The 17,835-nt window shown below is 38.3% G+C and overlaps 2 protein-coding genes across 5 annotated transcripts; both read right to left on the bottom strand.

Moving 5' to 3' along the window:
• Positions 1-1,935: 1,935 nt before the first annotated feature.
• On the bottom strand, positions 1,936-7,689 carry LOC131331539 (cold-responsive protein kinase 1-like). 4 transcript variants are annotated; one of them, XM_058365548.1, is made up of 8 exons: positions 7,390-7,516; positions 7,168-7,262; positions 5,479-5,609; positions 5,162-5,277; positions 4,855-5,065; positions 4,296-4,533; positions 3,360-3,510; positions 1,936-2,743 (listed from the first exon to the last, which is right to left on the bottom strand). In XM_058365548.1, the coding sequence occupies exons 3-8, from the start codon at positions 5,585-5,587 to the stop codon at positions 2,381-2,383; spliced, it is 1,188 nt and encodes a 395-aa protein (XP_058221531.1). In that variant the 5' UTR covers positions 5,588-5,609; positions 7,168-7,262; positions 7,390-7,516; the 3' UTR covers positions 1,936-2,380. The 4 variants fall into 4 exon arrangements, with proteins under 4 accessions (XP_058221531.1, XP_058221530.1, XP_058221532.1 ...); XM_058365547.1 differs by lacking the exon at positions 7,168-7,262 and having other exon boundaries at positions 7,390-7,689; XM_058365549.1 differs by lacking the exon at positions 7,168-7,262 and having other exon boundaries at positions 5,479-5,596; positions 7,390-7,676.
• Positions 7,690-11,021: 3,332 nt separating this feature from the next.
• On the bottom strand, positions 11,022-17,568 carry LOC131331538 (protein DJ-1 homolog A). The gene is made up of 8 exons (XM_058365545.1): positions 17,323-17,568; positions 16,997-17,197; positions 15,598-15,747; positions 15,309-15,491; positions 12,837-12,917; positions 12,246-12,446; positions 12,029-12,169; positions 11,022-11,585 (listed from the first exon to the last, which is right to left on the bottom strand). The coding sequence occupies exons 1-8, from the start codon at positions 17,500-17,502 to the stop codon at positions 11,379-11,381; spliced, it is 1,344 nt and encodes a 447-aa protein (XP_058221528.1). The 5' UTR covers positions 17,503-17,568; the 3' UTR covers positions 11,022-11,378.
• Positions 17,569-17,835: the final 267 nt, after the last annotated feature.

Here is a 17,835-nt window from a genome sequence, read left to right as displayed (position 1 = left end):
TATCTGTCTATTTTATAGTATTACTTTTGTTTCTAGTATTGTCATGTTCTGGATACGCCAAACGTTAAATATAAAATGAGTTCGTCGTTCAAAAAATATATATAATGAGTTCGCAATGAGGCGTCATCAGAGCTTATGTGAGTACTTGGAGGAACCTAAGGAAGTCAGATGCTAATATACTATTGTGCTCCCAATGGTCCAATTTAGTGAGGACGAATAAAAATAGGACTTGAATCCTGGTAAGTTATTAAGTCTCTTAATTGGTTTTTTCTTACTTGTAGGTCTGATTGAGTCTAACCATAATTAGCATAAAACGCCAAAAAGATATGTGCGAGATTTGATGGTTAAGGCTGCTCATGACAAAGCTCGGGCAACGTTAACGTAATTGCTCTTATTGATTCGAGTTGTTCATTGCTCGGATTAAAATTCGAGCTGTTCATTGCAACAAACACAGCCCAACCTATGAAAGTTTGCGAGAGTGATAAATTTTTTGTTTGATCGGCGCGAGAGTGAGAATTGAGAGCAGGAGCGCAAGACATTTTGAAGGATTATGTGACTAAAGTCCTACAATGTAAGAAAAAGAACACAAGTGTTTTTTTTTTTTCCCCACTCTCTAAGCTTAAAATCTTACAACAACCCATTGTGATTATGGAACGCGGATGCCAGGGCTCTTTGGATTAATTTCACCCTTATTTAGTGAGGGCGAACAAAATCGGACACGTGTTAATGAATTAATTATAAATTTGTGGTGGAGAAAATTGTAGGGGCAATGCGGACCACTGAATAATTACTCGACGAGGAACTTTTATTCCCGATCAGCACGAGGGAAGGAATTTGGAAAATACAATTTCTTTTCATTTTTCCTCATCATCCAAATGCTCTCAGCACATAAAACATTCTGTTTGCTTTTATCAATTTTCATCACATTTTTCTCCTCTCTTTTTCTCATTGGTTCTCAAGTTCCAAACGTGCTTTTACAGCCCCTTTGAATTGAGTGATTTGGTGACAAAAGAAAAAAAAGAATTAGAGTCTCTCTCCAAATCACTCGTTTGGATTGGATAATTTAGAGAGAAATAGAAAGAGAAGTATCAAAATGAAATATTTTGATTGCCCCGTTCCCCTTACTCACCAAAACTAGTGAAATTTGGTGAAAAAGGGCTCCCCATTCTTATCTCATAGTTTCTCACAAACCAAGGGGATGGTGATATCTTGATGGATTCGAAGACTCACCTATTCTTTATCTCAAATCGCTCAAATACGAAAAATGCGACACTATGTAACGAATAAGAATTGGAGACGACGTAGCAACGGGTAGCTGACCGAGCTGTGGTTAGCTAAGCAATGAGGAGATGACATAGAGAGGCTAAAGAGGAAGGGTAGCTGACCGAGCTGTGGTTAGCTAAGCAATGAGGAGATGACATAGAGAGGCTAAAGTTTCCTCGGTTAAAGCGTGAATTTTTTCTTCTATTTTTCATAATCCAGATTTCTGGACTTGCTTACGCGCATCAAATGATTTGTTTCCAGTGTATTTGAAATAAACTATGGTTTCTTCTTATTTTGAAGTATTGCAAAATCATGAAAGCAAATCCATGACGAGAGAAATAGGTTGCATAAAATTTGAAGGCACCACCAGATTTCACCTGCACAAAATTACAAATGATCAAATGAATCTGCCTCAGAGATTCGAATCAGAACATGTGGTTTTGTGGCTACCGTTGAGAAACGCGGTAAGTCAAGCCAATTTGAAGCTTAACTGGATCTTCAAATGAGCTGCAGACGCGGAACAGACACTTTCTAAGACAAAAAACATGGTACAACCCTGGTCAAACATAAATCCTGCGTTGCACTGATGTAAAGGAACTCTTGAAGGAGTGATTAGTAAATGATGAATAGGGGTAAGAAAGTGGCAAGTATGGTGTAGAAATGAGCAAATACGGATACGCGCAAAAGAATTTTACTATATACTATATACTGTTGCCTTCACAATATCTCAAAATTCAGACGGAAAAAAGAGGTAAGAAAGAAGCGTACATGCCTTATTAGCAATGAAAAGTTCCTTTTCACCAGTATATAATGTCTGAAACCAAGCATCCCTGTATCTGGCAGTGAAGATCTTGATGGCACGTCATTGTGAACTCATTTGATTTGTCGGTGGATCCAGAGAAGGACAGTGAAGAAGTGTTCGGATGCCCCATGTCGAATAGAAGCCACAGTCATGATATTCTTGAACTGGCTTCGTAAACTCAAAGGTAGTCAAGACTCTATAACATACGCAAAAGATAATTGCTTTTGACAGACCATAGATTCAAAACCTACATATCCAATTCACAAATGCAACCAGAAGAAGAAGAAAAAAATACATCTCTTCCTCTTTTACAACTCAATTACTTCGGGCAGAGATTGACGTGAAAGTCATGGTTGCACATGTAAAGTCCCTGCTCCCTGATGATGAGTCATCCACCTTCTTGGTTTCTCCGGATATCAGGTCTGATGAATCCTTTTTACGTTTGAGTCCCATTAGCTCAGAAATTAGGCCTGGTTTTGAGATCTTCTCATCATCCACATGCATCTCGCCCGTCAGCATTTTCACCACTTCAGACATGGATGGCCGGATCTTTGCCATATCTTGGGTGCAAAGAAGACCAATTTTGAAGAATTTGCAAGCTTCATCCACATCATAGTCCCCTTCCAATGTTTTGTCAACCAACTGCGGAAGCTCCCCCCGCTCATACAATTCCCACACCTAAAAAGGTTTCATGAAAACTAATAAGGCTTCCCTAAAAATTCAGAGGACAGTTTATTTTGGACAGAAGACAAGAATTTTGTTACTAGGGAATATATATGCCTTTTGTCTCCAACCAAAACAGCATTCTTTCTTCTTCTTTTTTTTTTTTTTTTGGATAAGTCCAACCTAAACAGCACTATGACTTTTTTATTTTTCGTCTTCAATACACGTGCATCCGCCAAAATTGTCACCTTTTCTCGGGTGCATTCATTTTCATGTCAAGAACAACATCACCAAGTAATTCTCCAATGATGACCATATGATTGAAAAGTAATCCCTCATTTCCAAGCAATCAACTGACTTCGATTGTATAATGCATGCCAAACAAAAGAATTGGAACCATAAGCAAATGGGGAGGTCAAGATGCTTATGAGTTTTCGCAGAAGTTAAATAACAGCGTGCAAACAGATGATGTTTCAATCCTACAATCTTCCACATATTATACCATTGTTCCCATCCTTTAGATTTCTGTATATGGCAATGTTCACATGCAAAACTTTCCTCCTCATCAATCTTACACATAAGTTAAGGCTAAGTTCACATATAAAAGGGTGAGGACTCAAGATCTTCATACCCATTCAAGAAGATATTGTTCCTCAATAGGAAGTCGCGTGTTGTTGTTGCATCTCCCACAAACAATTTCCAGGAGAAGAACACCAAAACTGTAAATATCTGCTTTCCTTGTCAGTTGACCTCGTATAGCGTACTCTGGGGCCAAATAACCTCTACATGAACCAGAAAGAAACATAGATTACCAACTATCCACCTGTTACTACTGTATTGGGAATGGTTTAACCAAAAATGCGACAAACAACTGAAACTTTAAACCTCAGACTGAAGAACGATTCGCCAATTATGCATGGATTAGGCATGAGTACCACACTTACCTAACATACTTACACAAACTCAAATAAACAAGGTTAGAGATGGTTCAAATAAGCTAACCCTTTTGTCTCTTGAAGTGTGCCTCTTATATGAAAGCCTGCTGGAACACACAATCTTTTTTTTATTTTTTATTGGAAATGGAACACACAATCTATCTGCAGTCTGCACACCATTCATTAAAGTGCTTTTGAAGCAATAACCTATTGTTGCTTTATCATACAGAAAGATGCGACAAACGACTGAAACTTTAAACCTCAGACTGAAGAACAATTCGCCAATTATGCATGGACTAGGCACGAGTACCACACTTACCTAACATACTTATACAAACTCAAACAATCAAGGTTAGAGATGGTTCAAATAAGCCAACCCTTTTGTCTCTTGAAGTATGCCTCTTATATGAAAGCTTGCCGGAACACACAATCTATCTGCACACCGTTTATTAAAATGCTTTTGAAGGCAAGCAATGACCTATTGTTGCTTTATCATGATTCTCACAGGCCCATAACAAGTGAAAATGATGAATGATCATACCGAAAATTCAGTAGATTATCTTTTATGACTGAAGATAGTAGAATTGGAATTTACACAATGAAGATGGCAGAACAGGAACTCGTGAACTTACAGTGTTCCTGCAACACGTGTGCTGATATGAGTCACCTGCTCTGGGAAAAGCTTTGCGAGACCAAAATCCGAGATCTTGGGCGTTAGGTCCTTGTCAAGAAGAACATTGCTTGCTTTGATGTCTCTATGAACAATATGTGGCCTAAGTTCCTCGTGAAGGAATGCAAGCCCCCGTGCAACGCCAATGCATATTGTAGACCGTGTTTTCCAGTTAAATTGAATCCCACTGCCCCCTCTGCCTAAAAGTAAACACTTGTAAATTAATCACTTAGCAATAAATTGGCAACTCCCTCCGATCCATTTGTTTGTCCATGCTTGACAATTGTGTCCAGTGAATGTTGATTAACAAATAATGCATTTTTATAGATACTTCCTTTTCAAAATTTTCCACAACTAGAAAAATCACTTCCAATTCTTGCAAAAAAAGCTTTCAACGTCATCTCAAAATGAATAAATAATAAACATGGAGGACCTTTTGAGGCGTCCCGAATGGTAAAAATGAACAAATAAACTGGGACGGAGAGAGTAGATTGTTCATAGAAAAACAAGCTTTGAATCACCTAGAAGGGTTTGGGCCAGGCTATTATTTTCAAGATAGCCATAGACCAAAATTCGATGGCTACCTTCCACGCAACAACCATCCAACTTAACCAAGTTTTCATGCTCTATATCTGATATCACAATTATCTCTGTCATAAATTCATGAAGCCCTTGCCTTGATTCAGCAGAAAGTTTCTTTATTGCGACCATAGTTCCATCTTTGAGCCTTCCCTGCCCATTATCATACCGTGTACCATCAATGAGCCAAGAATTGATATGGGTGTGAAGCGTGAAGTCGTGAACAAGTATCATGTAATATGCAGTTACCTTGTACACGGAACCGAAACCACCCTCCCCAACTTTGTTTGCTGGACTAAAACCCCCGGTGGCAATACTCAATTCTCTGTAAGTGTACAGTTTAACATTTTGGATGCCTGAAATCTCTGAGTCATATGGAACCTTGTCAGAAGCTTTTATAAGAAACGCTATATGGTAGTATGCAAGTTGCCAAGATATCAGAAACTTGTGATTAGGCATCTACATTTCTCCCAACATAATGTGCATCCACGAAGATAGTCAAAAAAGAACAAAATGTACTACTTAAAAAGCAGAACATTCATATTAAAGCATGTTTGGACATTTACCTTCATCAATGTCAATTGTGTGCTTAGGTGGGGAAGCATCCTTTCCAAAACAGTTAGAAAAACAACTCATTACACCTTCTGGTATATGTCCTTGGTAACCCCAGGTCATATGAACGTCCTGCCAAATTGAACTGTTCAACAGAGGCATGTCATCATTTGAATACACACTAATTAAGCAACCTTAATGCAACCAATACCACATGTCTTAAACTAATATAACAGGAAAAAAAATCCAGAATATTCAGGGCTGCATAATGTCCATTGTTCTATTTACAATGGTAACAGCTGATTTTACAAACTATTCCTTTGCCAATACTTCTGTCAGTTAATTGATTTTGGCTTGGTAACCCTTTATTCAGCTGCAAGCATAAGGAACTCAAATACAAGGTTGGTCATGATATTGCGTGAAAATATTAGATTGTCTAGAAGGTATCCCCCAGCATCTACCCATGAGAACATGTTTATTCAGTATTGAAACAATCATACAGTTTAAGGAGCATGAAAAAGTTCATAAGGAGGAATTCATATTTTCTCGTATACCGAGGAATTATTTAGATCATAACATGAGAATGTACATGCTCTGCAATAACAAAGCAGGAGTAGAGAAAGATAGTAGATGTCTAAAACTAAAGAAGAGAGAGACAAAGAGACATCGTACAATCGAAAGTAGAGAATTGTTGTTGAGGTGAGAAGAAACAACCTCACAGGACAGTTTTTGTTTCGCTCAACAATGTCAATGCCGGTTACTAGGCACTATTTAGACACATTATTTTTCTCAGATAGTAGGTGTTACACTCAATTGAAATATTGAATTCGTGTGTACAAGTTAATCTCATATATTGTGTCGAGGTACTTAGAAAGAAGAATCTGTCTAAGAAGGAAATACTCAAAAATAGCAACAAAGTGAATTGGCTCAGCTAAAAATACCCAAATAAAACAAAACTGGTGAGCACAGTGGAGAAATCAGGCCATAATCTTGCCCCTCAAATTTCCATTATTAATCTGAACTACACTTACCGGGACTCCAATTGATTAACTCAATAAACTATTATACTTTGATCCTAAATAAGTGAAACCAAGGTTTTGAATCCCGTACCGTACCGGTATTGACCAAATCCGATACCCTACACCTCCAATTCCGTTTTGGCTCAAATACCGGTTGGTACCGGCAATACCGGACAGTACCAGACTCTTTGGACCCGTTTGTTTTGGTGTTTTGAATTTTGGATTCTAATAATTATCTTATTTCTCTCTATCTCTCTCAAATCATTACCCCTATTTTCAATCATTACTCTATTTCTCTCCATACTCATTATCTATAAATCCAAAATTCAAAAACGAACGGGGTCTTAGGTTCCAACTCTGAGTACTATTCAATAACATGCCCATAATTGTACCGTACCAGTAGGAAAATCAATACTCTAAGCATAACGGTATTCAAAGCATAACGGTATTCAGAAGCTTGAGTGAAATATTGGTAACGGGTTGAACTTTCATGTGGGTCCTTTGCAATCTACTTGAAGCAATAAAAAGATTTGATCAAGCAAACGAACACACAAGCAGTATATATGATCTAAAACACGAAAACTTCCAAATACCCAATTAAATTATTACCCGCTATAGAGAAGAACAAGATCTGTAAATGCAAGAGAGAAAGCAATTAGAATCTCTGTCAAGCTAAGTACGGACCAAATGAAAGCCTATTTCCTCTCGGGTTGTGAGAAGGCTGAGAGTGTTCTTTCTTGACTTGTATGGGTTATTTGTTTTAGTATTCCGCTCTATCTCTGTGTGAAAAATAGTAAATTTAACCGCTTGCTTACAAGAGAGAAAATTAAGAAAAAACCCCCCCGTAAAACTGCACAAAATACAACTAGGATTCAGAAAACCCAGATGGCCAGATGCGAAGCTCACCTCTTTTGTGCCGTAGGGCGTAGGCAATTCCAGCTGAATAAACCCAGAGAGAGAGAGAGAGGGAGGGAGAGGTTTTAGTGAGAGAATGGAAAGGTCTTGTCAGTCACAGGAGACGACGAAGAAGACTTTTCCAAAATTGTTAAAGGAGAAAATTAACTACTCCATAACTGATGGAGTTGTAAGTTCGGTGGGAACGGTTTGTCGTACCAGGTAGGTACGGAGAAAGAGGGTGAATCGCGGAAATCCATCTGAAATCAATAGCCCCAGTTACCTACAGTTCACGGAATGACTAATCTCCTCTCTTCTCTCTTCTCTTCACCTTCGTATTCATGTTGGGGCCACAGCTTACGTCATACTAATTCGCATGCGTCTGCTTGAGCAAGAGAGTTTTGAGGGTAAAAAAGTTTTTTTTTAAACACATTCTAATCTATTAAAACTAGCAGCAAACCCGTGGAAATCGCAACACGCAAAATTTTTAAACATTACTAATATATACTTTCGACAATAAAAATATATATTTTTCATTTAACACATGTGTTATAACGTACATTTGAATATTAATATACTAGCAGCAAATCCGTGCTATGCACGAAAATCGCAACACGCAAAATATTTAAATATTAATATATACTTCCAACAATAAAAAAAAATTATTTCTTTCATTTGACACATGCGTTATAACAAATATTTGAATATTAATATATGCTCTAATAACATAGATTTGTTTTCTTCATTCAATGTGTTATAATATTTAAATATTAATATATAATTTTTAACAATAAAAAATTTATTTGTTTCATTTAACATATGCTTTATCAAGTATATTTGAATATTAATATATGCCCTATATTTGTTTTCTTCGTTCAATGCATTATAATATTAATTTGTCTCTTCTTGAAAGGTGAGAAAGGGATTTATTTGTTTAATGTGTTATGAAATTTGACGTAAGTATTATTTAGCAACTCTAATGAATAATACTATTTAAAGTAAGACGTTGAATTAAATATGATATGATAGTCTCGCACTTCTACAGATGTGATTTTTGTGCACCACGTATAATTAAGTTCTTGGAACCAGTAGCCATAATGAGATATAGTAAGGTTCAAGAACAAGTCACTAAAAAAACTGCCCTATTGCACGCACGGAAAATTAGTAGAGTGGGGTTAGATTTCAAATAAACATTACCATTGACTATTTTTTTTTTCATGCGCTCTCATTTATATTGGTGATGTCCCTGAATGGAATGACTAATCTCTTTTCACTTTCGTGCCTATGTCGGGGTCATAACCCACGTTATAATTCGCATGCGTCTGCGTGAGCAAGTGTTTGAGTGTGAAAAATATTTTTGAAACACATTCTAATTTGCTGTTAAAACTTGTAAGAATGAGCGTGAGAAGTGGGAAAGAGAGAGAAGGGAAGTCGATGGTAGATTATTTGTGTCAAAGCCACGTGGGTACAGAAGAACATAAGTTTTGACTGCGACCTACTTGGAGGAAAAGTCAGCCATGGGGTGTCTGGTAAAAGACCACACATTACCGCCGAGTATGTGAATGAGAATGAGCCATGAATGCAAACAGATAAAGTCTTGTGACCTAGGGTTGCAGGAAATTGAGGAATGGTGCTGTGCAGTGGTATGTGCAATATTTCATACAAATCGAAAAAGTCTTGTGACCAAGTATGTGAATGAGAATGAGTCATGTTCCACTTGACCAAAAAGAAAGAAAGAATGAGAATGAGTCGTGAATGCAAACAGAAAAAGTCTTGTGACCTAGGGTTGCAGTGAATTGGGGGATGCTGCTGTGCAGTGGTGAGCGCAGCACCATGTTGCGTATCTCCGAGTCGACAGATCGTGCATCTGACGGCTCGGGGCTCATCTCGGTAATGAATGGCTTTCGATCGTTAGTTGTCGAGATGAGATCCTAACCGTCGGATTCACGATCCGACGACTGCATAGAACCAACTCGAAGTCTGGTTGCCGTGCTCTTCCAACAGGGCCAATGCATTGGATAATTTTCCCAATTGCACCTATACCTTAATCTTAGTCACACATAATTCTTGAAAATTGGCATTCGCTCTCTCATTTAATCCTCGTTCTGCGCTCACGCTTTCAATCATCGCACTCGCAAATTCTAGTCGTTTGGTGGAATTTTGAAGGACGCTTTTAGGTTCTCGCTCACGCTCCCACATCCACACCTGCACGCGCATTATGTGACTTAGATTTTAATCACCTTCGCCTATTCTTTCATCACTTTGGTTTAAGGTTTTGGATGGATAAGAATATAGCTACGCGCGTATATCCTCTAGATGATTTTAGACTTTAATAAATGTATCATAACAGTGTTTGAAAATCCTAATAGGTAAGTGATTGTATGTATGTGTATGGTATTTATGATTCTAAACTTAAAGTTTTTAGGTTCAATCCATTCAAGGGTACAACAACAAAAAGATTTTAAAAATTACTACTACTAACAAATTAATAAAATTTGAAGAGTAGATCGGAGCCACAATTTTAAAAATTACAAAAAAAATACGTAGTAAATCATCAAAATGCCGCGTAAGTCAACAAAAGCTATATTTGGTGAACAAAAGTAGAGGAGTGAGTTGGAGATGCTCTAACAATTTGTACATTATATTTGCATTATCTACTGGCGAGTTTGGCTGTGGATAAAAGAACCGTTCTTCTAAGGATCGGCGTATGTAAAGCTTTTGAATAAACAGGATATGAATAAACAGGATATTTAACCGAAAAGGCAGACGTTATCCTGCATCTTCTAAGGTAAACATTTTCAAACTTATTGAGAGATAATTACTCAGTGCATCTAGAGCATTGTCACGGGATGTTCCAAAGCCCTTTCCCACCAACACATTCCCGTAAAACCACACACTTAATCATGGCCTTGCGTAAGTAAATATGCGATGGTGGAGAGTCTTGAAAAAAACACCACGTAGCGGTACTACGAAAACACTTGAGCTCCATTTGTTTCAATAGAAAATGTTGTACAACGTAAAATATTTTTTTTGAAAACAAACTTCAAACTTTTATTTTCTGGTGTTTGGTTAGCACTTGAAAATATTTTCAGAAATTGACAAAATAGTGTAGAGAGATAAAGAGGGGGACTTAATCGGTGGAGAGATCTAAGAATATTGAAATAGGCAGTGGGTTCAATTCAAAAAATAACTTACGAAAGATGAGTAAGATATTTTCATCTAATTGATAGAAAATTTTTCTCATTTTTTACACAATCAAATACCGAAAAATATTTTATGCCCAAACAAACGGAGGAGCCTTATAGTAAACTGTTAATCCACGGGAGTTGGGACGTGCCTTACAATTCACCTTGTGAAGCCCTTGGGTTTTCGGGCATTGCTTTCTCACCAATGTTTGCATTTCTCTAGCCAACATTTTCTCGCTTCTGCTCCGCCCACCACTGCTCATAGTGCTTCCTTTTTAAGGCGGGAAAGCTCCGCTAACAATGTATTTTCAATGATGTTAACTGTGATGATAAAAAACAAGAATGAATCACGGCACTTCCAGTCATACCGTTCCATTATATTAGATGGATAACCAGCGAATTATTGGAATTCAAATATCAATCAGAAAGTTCAAACCACCAAAAGTAAAAATCCAAGACAGAAGAAGTCCACCCAGAAATTTAATTGTTTGTGATCCAAAGAAAAGAACATAGATGTAACAATCCAAGGAAAAAAGATAGCCATACAAGAGAGCTTTATGACTTACATTACAAAACCTTGACACCAACGTTTTGACAATATCGAGCAAATAGTTGAAAAACACCATATGCCATCACAAGGTGAAACCAGGCAGTCCAAATGCGTACCTCCTCCATTCATGCACAAACTTCTAACTCCTTCATTTATAGGACAATACAAGACACTTAATAACTTACCAGGATATGGACCTCAGCTATAAGTCCCCGCACCAAGTTCGTAGAAGTGGGGAGGGGAAGGGAACACACCGTGTAGGAGATCTATGGTTTCACAACAATCATGGCCTTTGCAAGCTCTAGGGCTTTCTCGCGCCCGAAAAACTTCTCCACAATTGCCAGGCCAAACTCCTTGGAAGTTCCTGGCCCTCTGCTGGTGATGAGATTGCCATCAACCACCACCCTGTTCTCAATTTCACTCTGGTCCGACAGCCTGTCGCACATTGGAGGGAAAGCTGTGGCCTTCTTACCCTAGACATAGACCGCAACACGTAATGTACTAACAAAGTACAACTAAATATGAAAAGGATAGCACACGGGAACTTTTAAAGAGAGATGATAGGGAATTTTGGTACATGAACAACTCAAATGGAAAGTGAACGTCTTATTGAACTTGTAGCCTATGTTACATGGACTAGGATACCGGGGGGAAAAATCTGTCTTCGTAGGTTTCTTTTATTTCCAAGGGTAAATGGATAGAGCATGTTCATGCATAATCTAAGAGTTCCATGTATGTTATATGGTATGACTACAAAACAAACCTGTGGGAAGAAAATCCAACTGAATATGTATGACACGGATTCATACCCTTATTTGAGGGGTCTAGTGTCTGACACTAGTACGTTATACAAGTAGAAGAGCCCATGTAGTATAGCCACTAGCATGATTCGTGCCGACAAATTATAAGTTCATACCTTGAGTAAGCCATGAGGCTCCAAGACATGAGCTGGGGATGCACATATGGCTCCATAAGGTCTATTCGCTTCCTTTTGCTTCTTTAGCAAGTTTACCAGTTTCTCTGTTTTAGTGAATGTTTGGGCCCCCCGAAGTCCACCCTATCACATACAGAATTTGGTTAAGCCAAGGAGTCCACGAATGATGGTATGTACAAAAAAACTGAATCCAACTAACCGGCAACACAACAAGGTCATACGAGGAATTGAGAGCCTCATCAAGGAAAACATCTGCAACTAGTTTCACATTCCGAGTAGCAACAATTTCAAGCTTTTCTTCCACAGAGGCCACCACAACTTCTGCTTTTGCCCGTCGGAGAACGTCAATTATATTAGTAGCTTCCATTTCTTCACTGCCATCAGCAACAGGGACAAGAATCTGAAAGGAAGCAAACGCATACACTAATTTTTTAGCATAAAAATTATCGCAATTTGGAGGACATACAGCAGCAGTAATTAGTCAGACCAGATTTTAGTGGCTGAACAGAAGAACAGTGAGTGAAGATCTATTTAAAAGGTAACTAAAAATCTAACATTAGTAATTCAGAAAGTAAATGCAAGGAGCCATTTCCTTGTCAACCAAACCAATGCTGTGCAGCTTTCTCAAACCAGAACAACTCGCTCTTCCACTACGATTTGATCATGGAAAGCAGAAGAAGTTGCTAAATATTGAATGCATTGACAGGACAACAGCCATATGATGAGGTTATTTCATAAACAATTACCATACAGACGTAGTTAAACCAAGCTCTAAGATGAGAAGCTTGACCTTAGGGCAAGTGTCAAATGTCCACTCCATTGGATTTCGCTCGTGCACAACATAGTCAGCTCCAGGATTGGGACGCATCACCTGAACACAAACGGAAAACAACTCAAGGGCCACAATATTTCTTATGCTAAGGAGAATCATACTGAAAAAAAGAGTATTAATGACACGGAGGTCTGTCTGAATTTATCTGTATGAATCAAAGTTCAAAATTGGGCAGACAAACTTACTTCCTCTAGGACATCGTTTTCAATCACTAAAGATCAGACAACAAGTTGTGGAAAATGTTAGCCATAATGTGCAGAACAATTTTTTGAAGAGGCGTGCTCCAACTATCATGTATTAACCACTAAGAGATTTTCGAAGACAAAATCACGTGGATGATTTTAGTCTCGAGAGATAAAAAGCTGTCCAATTAAAACAAGCAGAATTAGATTAGTTATCTAGGATTTAAACAACTTAAAGTTGATCAAAGCTCAGTGACTCAAACAAGGACTAGAGTTCCACACAAGTCAACTAAACAGTGGAAAACAAACAAGAGAAGCGAAAAGTATCCAATGCAATTTAATTCAAAACATGTTTTCCAAGATCAGTATATCCTTCAAATCCCGTAAGCAAGCAAGTGTTCTTTCAATGTCACGAACTGAAAACTTCAGTATGCAACTGCTACTTATCAAGACCACTTGCTTCTAGCCACTATGACCTCGGTGGAGCTTGCTTCAAGCTCTAGGGAGCAACTGAGGATCCTCTTGTAGGCCTGCCTAGGGCCCACTTGTCCAGCTCCCAACGCATAAGGGCTCAGGCAGTTATGGCCAAGAAGGATTGCCATGTGTTGGTTGCCCCCTCCTACCCTTATTTTGCTATGGAAAAAATACTGTAAAGAATCCAAATTGGTGAGCAGATTTGTGGTCATGACCACTTATGCCCATAGGTCAGCCTACGATCCTATCTAGCAAAGACAGATCACAGATGTCATGTCAATAGGGTGAACCTTGAAGTGGGTTTAAAAAACAAGCACATGGCATTGTTAATATCTACACAACTAAGTCAGCCTATGATCCTATCTAGCATAGACAGATGACATGTCAATATGGAAAATCTGGAAGAAGTGGGTTAAGGAAACAACAAGCACATGGGAATATTTATATATCTATGAAACTTTCTAACCGTATAACATATGGAAAATACACGATCAAATTAATCATTTTATTTTATTTTGCCCATGTTATCATCGTCCATAGACCCATACCATAAAATTGCTATCTGATTTCTTGCCATCATTGTAAACATCCGCTGATAATTTCATTTCCTATGGCAGCATCACCTGTTGTATAATTTACAATGCGTCGGCCACGCATCTATTATGTTCTCATTAGATTGCTAACCACTAACTAATCTAAAAGCTTAAGCTGTTAGAGAGAGGGGCAACTTTATTACTTATACCTTCAACACGCCCCCTCACGTGTAGTTAGGTTCTCCTCCATAAGCAAGCTAAACACATGTAAATATTTTAACATTAGGTAGGCGATGAGATTCGAACACAGAATCTATTGCCTGCTCTGATACCATATTAGAATTTTTTTTTTATAAGTAAAAGATTATATTACCAAAAGATACCATATTAGATTGTTAACCACCAACTCATCTAAAAGCTTAAGCTATTAGAGAGAGGGGCAATTTTATTACTTAGACCTTCAATAGTTCTTTTAGATGTTTTTAAATGCACTAACGGCGTGCAAGTAACACTCTCAAAAGATTAAACAATAAATGTACTAAGTAGTTCGCAATATAGGTCCTCTTGGAGAATCTTTGAGAAGTGTAGCAGGAACTAATCAAAAGTTATGATATTATCTCGGTCACCAAGTTTCATACGAAACTTCATATCATTATCCTTGGTCGGTGGTCACAAAGGGCCTCAACATTTAAATTCTCGTTCAACACGATTTTGATGTTACGTTTTGGAATTGCCAACTGGTTTTCTGCCATTTTTGAATCTAAAACAAAACAGAAGTACATGAAATAAATTGTTCTTCATCACTTTTACTTAAAAGGTGCTTCTAGTAGCTGTGAATTATCAGATGTCCTCAACAGGAAACGGTCAAGCACTTTGGTTAAACCACTTTCCAATGGGCCCTCAATACAAAGAGCAACCGCAAATATGTACACCCTACATGCAGAGCACTTTCCTAGCAGAAGATATACCCAACACTCTATGTAGTCTATATATGGAACACATTCATCTTCTTTGTCTTTTGTGCCAGCATATTGCCTTCTCTGATTCCACATTTGATGTTTACTCACTCAAATATAAATAACAGAAACATGTTTTTGTGCAGTGAACTTCATCAGTGGCATTATGAAACAAAATTAGTCATCTTGTGGTTAATTAAATATAATGGATATCATACCAGATCCAGGTCCTTGCTTTCTATGAAATAGCACAAGGAGCAATGAAATAAGAATATATAGGATTACCAGTGGTCCAGACACTTCATCAGCTTTATCTTTCCCAAATAATAGCTCAACCAGTGCTACAGCTAACTCCATCGTGGTCCCGGGTCCACGACTTGTTATGACGTTTCCATCTTGCTGGACTCGTGATTCAACTGTGATAGCAGAAGATGATAATTGCTCCATAAAAGATGGATAACAAGTTGCCTGTCAAGAACAATAGTTTTGTTAAGAATAAATATCATCATTATCATCATATATCACCACCGCAAAGGTTGCATCCATAATACTAAGAAAACCTAGCTCAACTTACTTTCTTCCCCTTCAGCAAACCCCACGACCCAAGTGCCACACAAGGAGCTGCACAAACCGCAGAGTAGAATCGTCCATCTGCTGCCTGCTTATTCACCATGCTTTCCAAAATCTTGCAATCTCTAAGAGTGGCAGCACCTGGCATTCCACCCTATTCCGTAAAAGCATAGAAAATTTTCGGTCAGTGGAATGTTTTGTTGATCATCAAAAAGCAATATTAAAGAACACTATGAAAGGCTACATTCCCGAAAGAAGTACAGCCCGGGCAACAAATAAGGTCATCTCCAACCTTTACTCATGCATTTACTCAAATTTGGTTAAAAATTGGAGTAAAAACTTCATTTGATATAAAACACCCAAGTAGACAAACTCAGATCGAAAAATAAATTTGCGTAAAAACTTCATTTAAGGGCAAAGTTAAGAATTTAAGGGACACAAAATAGCTTCGTAAATGTGACTAAAGGTTTGAGTCCATATTCATATTATTACAAAGTTAAGTAAAAGTCGAATGTATATAGGGTTGAGTCTTAAGGGTTGAAGTTAGCTTTAAGGAGTTTTTACTCAAATTTGGTATATGAGTAAAAGATAGGGTAACGGCAAGAGAAGCTCTAAGGTGATGTGTTTGAGTCTGAGGGTTGGATATAGGGTTGTGTTTGTTATCATAAACATCACAAACAACAGCAGAAGCTGTATTGAGGGAACCCCATAACAAAGAGATTTTAATGAAAGGAACAGATCAACATATTTGACAATAGGGGTCATAAACGAGCCGACCGAGTCAAGTAGTTGGTTGTTCAAACTTGATTTGAAAATTTAACGAGCTTCAAAACTTGTTCAAGCTTAGCTTTTTATGAGACAAGTCGATCTCGAACGAGCTTTATACATCATAAGCTAAGCTTAGCTTTTCATGAGACAAGTCATCTCGAACGAGCTTTGTACATCATAAGTTGAAAGATCCGAGTAGTAGCTCACTTGAGCTTGGTTTGACAGCTTAACGAGCTTAAAAAAAAATATTCAAGCTTGGCTCACTCATGTAACAAACCGATCTTAAACGGGTTTTCAACAAACAAACACGAGCTCAAACTCTGAGTAGTTTGGTTCGTTTATCAGCCCTATTTGGCAACCAATTGGGTGCTTAGGGTTGGTTTCCACTAAACTAAATGGACTAAAACCTATGTTTCCACGGATATCTAAGCAAGTCATCCTCCTCACATTTCATACATAAACTGATTTGACATTCGTAGCAGAAACAACTTAACTATTGTTATTAGCTTGCAGCAAAAAAGTATAGTGGAAACCAACCCTTAGAATACAAAAAGGTAATAGCAAAAACAGCCAACTGAAAATGGAAGACACAAGGGTTTTGGAGTAAAACCAAGTTTTAGAGGGAGAGAGAGTACAGGAAGGGAGATAAGATCATAGACGGTATCAGCACATTCAGATATCAGGGCATCGGCAACAATCTTAACGCCGTGACAAGCATCGACGCCAAGCTGCTTCTCGACGGACGCCACCGTGACGTCGGCGCCGCCTCGCCGCAGCACGTCGATGTATATAACCGCCTCCATCGGCTCCGACCCGTTCGCAATCGGCACCAAAACCTAACCAAAAACCCATAAATCAGAAACAACAACACGAAAAATCAAACTTAAAAAAAAAAAAAAAACTCAATTATCATCACTCATCACAGTTAGGTACTGATAGGGAGGAAAGAATTTGTTCTAACCTTTCGAGCAGCGGATGCCATGACTGAAATGGAGGAGTGCTTGTTGCCGGAGCGAGAGGCGAAGAGTGAGTGGGAGAGCTGGGTGGGTCTCCGTAGTAGGCGATTGGGAGTGAGAGTTATAGTTGCGGGAGAGGGGAGAGAGAGAAGGGTGAGGGGACGTAAGGTCAATGCCATTGCCATTGCGTATAGAAAGCCGCTTTTGCACACGCGATGCGTGCGCGCAAATTGTTAGTAATTTAGAAACGAAGTGCAGAAATCACGAGTTACATTATAGGAGAAGTTTTTGGGCGCCGAGCAGGTTGCACGGTAAAATAAAAAAATGTTTTTCAAAATTATAGCAAAACGTGGGCTTAATCATATTACGTTCGCAAGGCTCAAATCCGTGATTTGCACCCCTCTGCGCGCGAATAACCCGTGACGCGCATCCGGTTAATTGGTTTTCGAATCAATTTTTCCAAATTGTCTTCAGCCACGGCTAGGGTTGTAAACGAACCGAATCGAGCTGAACCCTGT

The sequence above is a fragment of the Rhododendron vialii genome, chromosome 6a, assembly GCF_030253575.1.
Source record: "Rhododendron vialii isolate Sample 1 chromosome 6a, ASM3025357v1".
NCBI classification, from domain to species: Eukaryota; Viridiplantae; Streptophyta; class Magnoliopsida; order Ericales; family Ericaceae; genus Rhododendron; species Rhododendron vialii.
The sequence above is the reverse complement of the archived record's forward strand: the minus strand, read 5'-3'. Positions and strand labels throughout refer to the sequence as shown.